Source organism: Lycium barbarum, chromosome 9, assembly GCF_019175385.1.
Source record: "Lycium barbarum isolate Lr01 chromosome 9, ASM1917538v2, whole genome shotgun sequence".
Taxonomy (NCBI): Eukaryota; Viridiplantae; Streptophyta; class Magnoliopsida; order Solanales; family Solanaceae; genus Lycium; species Lycium barbarum.
The window spans coordinates 110,815,904-110,822,144 of NC_083345.1; the positions used below are offsets into that span (position 1 = coordinate 110,815,904).

Genomic DNA, 6,241 nt, shown 5'->3' on the forward strand with positions numbered 1-6,241 from the left:
GAATTTGGCACCGGCCAAATTAAATGTAAGTGAAGACTTTTGCATAAAAGTGATGTCATTGATGACATAAGGAGGAGCAATTCATTCCTATAAATAGGCAGCTTATGGTTCATTCGAAACACACCAAAATCTCAGACAATACATCTGAGTGAGAGCAAAGTGAGAAATCCCATAGACTGTGTAAGAAAATAGTCTGTGAAGAAAAATAGAGTGTGAGTGATATTGTAGTGAGGTGGGAAAATCAAAAGAGTGTTTTTTATTTTGATGGTGTAGTGGTCTTAGGATTATTTGTACTCATTATTACAGAGTGTAAAATTCCTTGCTATAGTAATATCAGCTGCTCCTCTTGGCCGTGGTTTTTCTCTTATTCAAAAGGGTTTCCACGTAAAATCTTGGAGTCATTATTGCTGCATTTTATTATTGCTGATTTAACCATAAATTAGTGTTCCGCGTTTATCACTAATAAATATTATTTTTGCAGGGCTATTTTATTGGCAACAGAGTGACCATTGATGAAATTAACCCGAGTTCTTTCTAATCGGCTATAGTAGGTTATCATTCTATTTTCTTCAATTCGTAGTATTATGATCCTGAAGCGGTATAAGTGAGGAAGACGGTAAAAAAATTTCTCAAAATTCTCCATCTTGTTTGATCTCTCTTCTATTCCAAATCAAATGGGTGTTGTTTAAAATTCCTTATCCTACTGGGGTGAAACTATTCCTGAAGTTTGGGTACAAGTTAATTGCGGATCTACCGAATATCAAAAGAGAAATTGATTTAGGCAACATCGATGGCCAGTCATTTACCCCATTGGTGCTAACTCAATTCTCAGTACCTCTTATGCTTCCTCAATCCAGAATAGAATTCCTGCTCCATTTTTTTTTTCACAATGCAAGAAGAGATTAAGCTTGCCAATGACTGTCGAAACACTCTCATCGGTAAGTTCTCCCATGGCAGACCTTCTATTGACGATATTAGACGTGACTTTGATGCTCGTTTTGTGCTAAAAGGTACGGCTACAATTGGGCATTACAATGGTAAACATGTTTTTATGGATTTTTCTATGAGGGGGAATTTTCTTGATATTTATGCTCGTAAAAAATATATGGTGCTTGGTTTTCTGATGCGATTAGCCACTTGGGAGGAGACTTCTCTTACCCCTGTTTGGATTCAATTACCCGGCCTTAATGGCATTATTTTAATTGGGATGCTCTTCTTAGAATCACTTCTCCTATGGGAACCTTATTGAAAATTGATAAAGCTACTGAAATATAGTCTAGACCAAGTTTTGCTAAAGTATTGGTGGAAATAGATTTGGTCAAAAACAGAAGGGATTCACTGTGGATTGGATTGATCAATGAAAAAGGGATGGAATGTGGAAGATTTGATCAAAAGATAGAATACGAATTTGTGCCGGACTACTGTTTTAAATGTAAACATCAAGGGCATATTGAAGATGTATGTTTAGCTCACACCGGCAAGAACAAACTTCCTGTTAGAGGAGCTTTTCATGCTCATTCTGCTAGAGTTTCTAATCAGAACCCCCAATTCAGGCCAAGCATTGAGAGAACTGAACAGAATGTTATACCTAATACCATTGTTTCTCATACTGTTATGCCTTCTAAACCTGCTGCTAAAAATGTTGTTGATGCTTCAAATGCTGCTGTTATTCCTAACAGACTATCCAAAGCCACTCATAAAAACAGGAAAAAAGTTCAGAAAGATATTAGGGCTAACCTGGCCAAGAAGAATCAGATGAAATGGCAAGTTAGACCTCCTACCAGCAGCAATCTCAATGAAAAACAGGAACAAATGCATCAATTGATGGCCAACAAGGCTGTGGTTATTGTCAATGATCAAAATCAGAATCCTGTTAGTCATAAAAAAGACTCTGAAGTTACTCAAATTCAAGCAAAAATTTCTGTTCCTACACATGTTGATGTGCCTATTAGTAATTCTTTTCAGCTCGCTAACAATTTAAAGGGCACTCTACTTGATATCCCTATTCTGGAAAATAGCTTAGAAATTTAGCTTGATGACACTGTTTTAAGTTCTCGTGTGAATGAAGGTTTAAAAATGCTTGAAACTACTATAAGTGCAGCCGCTGGTCAGTTGAGTGAGCCCACCTCCAAGACCTCTTTGATATTTATTCTAGTTGAGACATCTTTGTCTACTCCTAATGCTGCTGCTCTATCTACTTTCAATGTCAAATCTCACAAGGGTATTGAAGTGGGACACTATCCAGAACAGGTTAATAATGATCAACTGGTCCCTGAAACTCAACAAGGTCAGCATAAGGGTGATGTTTCTGGCAAAAAGACTACAAGAATCACAAGTCCGAAACCTTCTCAAACCGAAGTCAAAGACATTAACTTGGAAATGCAACTCTGGAATCCCAGTCTTGCTGCCAATGTTCCTTTACAGGTGGTCATCCCCCAACCTTCTAATAATGACGGAATTGTGGCAAAACTTGAGGAAGATCTAGAAAACGAATCCAGTGAATATGATCCAGATTATGAGGAAGAATTTGAGAGTAGTAGTGAAGATGATATTGATGAGGAATATGAAGAATGTGTTTCATCTGATGAAGAAGCACTTATAAAGGCTTTTTCTCCCAAAACTTCCTGGAAAGTAGATGTGCAAGATGATGCTATATGTCAACATAGAAAGAGCTGATAAATAATGGAAATCTATCTCCTAGAGCTATGAACTATAACTGCAAAAGTATCAAAGGTATTGAATATGCAAAACCTGGCCCTATTACAAGGGTTATGGGGAAGGCATCTCAAAATATGGCAACATCCTCCAATATTCTTAATGATTAATACAATCATTTGGAATATTAGGGGAGTTAAGTCCAGAGGGGCGTTTGAAAGATTGAAATTTCTATCTAGAATTCATAATATCCAGATTATTACTATCCAAGAAACTTTTTTTAATGCCAATCAAATTGACAATTATAGAAGAGGTCCTGGTTTTGAGGGTGGTTATGCCAATTGTAATGGGAAGATTTGGATTTTTTGGTGTTCTGATTTTAATGTTGATATCGCTGAAGATAATGAACAACATGTCACTATGAAGCTTACAAAGAAATCTGATGGTGAAGTACTATGGTTCTCTGCTGTGTATGCTAAATCTAAACAACATCTACGAATTCCTCTTTGGGAAAATCTCAAACAATGTAGTAATTCCATAGATGAGCCTTGGTGTATAGGTGGGGACTTTAGTGCTATTATGAGCCCTGATGAAAAGAAAGGAGGTAATCCTCATAGAATGAAAAAAAGTTGGGACTTTATCTCTTGTATGGAGGAATGTGGGATGGTGGATGCTGGTTACAAAGGCTTGAGATTCACATGGTGCAACACAAGGGAAAAACCTCCAGAATCTGGAAGAGGCTGGATAGGATACTCGTCAATCATCATTGGACAGACAAATTTCCTCTCATTGATATAGAACATTTAGCAAGCATAGGATCAGATCATACACCTATGCTTGTAAAGTGTGCTAATGCTCAATATCATAAAATCAGGTATTTCAAAATTTTAAATTTTTGGATTGACCAACCAGGTTTTAAAGATGTGTTCAAGATACGTGGAATATTGAAGTAGATGGCAACTGTATGAGAAGGCTCTAACTCAGAATGAAAAATGTAAGTGGCAGACTCAGTCAGTGGTGTAGAGAACAAATAGGTAATGCTTTTGAAAAGGTCAAAGAATGGGAGCACAAGATGCAAGATCTGGAATCTGACTTATATTGGCAATGATGATGAAGATTTGAGACCTCAATTTCACAAAGCTCAGGCTGAGCATACTAGATGGCTTAAATGTGAACAATCTATTCCCAAACAAAAGGCTAATATTAGATGGCTTGATGACGGAGACTCAAATACCAAATATTTTTATGCCGTTATTAATGAAAAGAGAAAAAGAGCTTATATACAAAGAATTCAACTTGAAAGTGGTCTTTGGATTTCTGGTGAAGAAGACATTGCTAATGAAGCAGTGAAATATTTCTCTGATATATTCAAGGAGGACCATGATCTTGAACTACAACACTTAGATTGCATTAACCAGAGGGTTACCCAGGAAGACAATATTATGCTTGATGCTATACCGGATGAAGAGGAAATAAAGACAGCAGTTTTTTATCTTAACCCTGATAGTTCTCCTGGACCTGATGGTTTTGGAGGGGCCTTTTACCAAAGTTGCTGGAATATCATCAAATCAGATCTGATTGAGTTCATTCAGCAATTCTTTGGTGGTACAGGTTTGACTAGATTTTACACTAGTTCTTGTCTTATTCTCCTGCCCAAGGTTGAAAGTCCTAGTTCTTTCAATGATATGAGGCCTATTAGCCTTAGTAATCGTTCCAATAAAATTATTTCCAAAATTATGAGTTCAAGATTAAATACTTTGCTTCCTAAATTTTTTCTGAAAATCAATCTGGTTTTCTCAAGGGAAGACCTATCACTGAAAATGTACTCTTAGCATAGGAAATTATTCATGGTATTAAAAAGAAGAATTCTGGTGGTAACACTATCATCAAGCTAGATATGGCTAAAGCTTATGATAGGGTTAATTGGAATTTTAATTAATGTTTTGAAAAGGTTTGTTTTTTCTGGAAAATGGATTGATTTGGTTAAAAGATCTATTTCCAATGTTTGGTATTCTGTTCTTATTAATGGCGTTAAAAACGTTTTTTTCCATTCTACTAGGGGTCTCAAACAAGGAGATCCATTATCTCCTTCTTTTTTTATTCTTGGAGCTGAGGTATTATCTATTATGCTTAACCAACTACCTCACATTAACCAATACAGGGGATTTAGTATGCCTCATAATGGTCCACAAATTACTCACTTAACTTATTCAGATGATGTGATTATATTTTCAACTGGAGGCAAGAAATCATTGATGCTTGTTATGCATCAACTTCAAAACTACCAGAAATGCTCAGGTCAAAAGATTAACATTAACAAAAGTTGCTTTCTGGTGGACTCCAAAGCTTCCACTTTAGTCATCCATAGGATCAAACAGGTAACAGGTTACAGGCACTCTAGCTTCCCCATTACTTATCTTGGTTGCCCTTTGTATATTGGTAGGCAAACAATTTCCCTTTTCAGTGATATGGTTTCTAAACTAGTTAAGAGAACTACTGGTTGGCAAGGTAAACTTCTTTCTGTAGGGAGTAGGGCTACTTTGATTAAGCATGTGTTACAATCTCAACCTATTTATTTGTTATCTGCTCTAGAACCTCCCAAAGATGTTCTGTTACAATTAGAAAGTTATATGTGTAATTGTTTTTGGGAGACTAAGGATGGTAGTAATAAATATCACTGGAGTTCTTGGGATAATATGTGTTATCCTAAGGAGGAGGTGGTCTGGGCTTTAGAAGAATTATTGATGTTAGCAAAAGTTTGACTATGAAGAGATGGTGGAGGTTTAGAACTTGTAATTCTTTATGGTCCTCTTTTTTAATGGCTATTGTGTTTCTCATCTTGTGGATACTCCTTATCATGCCTCCCAATCTTTAGCCTGGAAACATCTTATTAAAATTAGAGATGTTGTTGAGGATCAACTTCTTTGGAAGATTAATAAGGGGAATAGTAATCTCTGGTGGGATAATTGGAGTGAAATGGGAGTTGTTGCTCAAATGGTTCATAGACAGGATCCCAACGACTCTCTTCTTGTTAAAGATGGTATCCTTGATGGTATGTGGGATATCGATCACTTACAATTACCTGAGTTTCTTACTGAACATATCAACACCATTAGTATTGGGAACCAGAATAGCAATGACAGTCCTACTTGGATGCTAACTAATTCAGGTATGTTTTCAACTTCTTCTGCTTGGGAAAATGTTAGACAGAAAAGAAAGACTTCTAATGTTTTAAAGAATATTTGGCATAAATATTTACCTTTTAAAATGTCTTTTTTGGTGTGGAAAATTTTGAAAAGGAAATTACCCTTTAATGAGATCATTTTGACTAAATTCAAAAAAGCTGTTATATCTAGTTGTATTTGCTGTGCTGATCCTCAAAAAGATAACTTGCATCACACCTTCATCAGTGTTGAGTTTGCAGAGCAGATTTGAAAGCAATTTGGTAACCCTCTGGGAATAGTCTGGGAAGATATTCCTATTAGATCTATGATCCTGAAGTGGTGGAATACGAAGCCTAAAAATTCCATTCACCAAACTATAATGCAGATCACAGCTGTGGTTATTTGTTGGGAGATTTGGAAAG

The 6,241-nt window shown here is 36.2% G+C and overlaps 1 protein-coding gene across 1 annotated transcript; it reads left to right on the top strand.

Moving 5' to 3' along the window:
* Nucleotides 1-3,692: 3,692 nt before the first annotated feature.
* LOC132612163 (uncharacterized) lies at nucleotides 3,693-5,417 on the top strand. Its single transcript, XM_060326486.1, has 2 exons — nucleotides 3,693-4,477; nucleotides 4,715-5,417. Exons 1-2 carry the CDS (start codon nucleotides 3,693-3,695, stop codon nucleotides 5,415-5,417), a joined length of 1,488 nt encoding a protein of 495 aa, XP_060182469.1.
* Nucleotides 5,418-6,241: the final 824 nt, after the last annotated feature.

Coding starts and splice junctions, on each gene's coding strand:
- LOC132612163 (XM_060326486.1), top strand. CDS start 3,693: ATGCTTTTGAAAAGGTCAAAGAATGGGAGCACAAGATGCAAGATCTGG. Junction 4,478..4,714: donor GAAGACCTATCACTGAAAAT/GTACTCTTAGCA, acceptor CCATTCTACTAG/GGGTCTCAAACAAGGAGATC.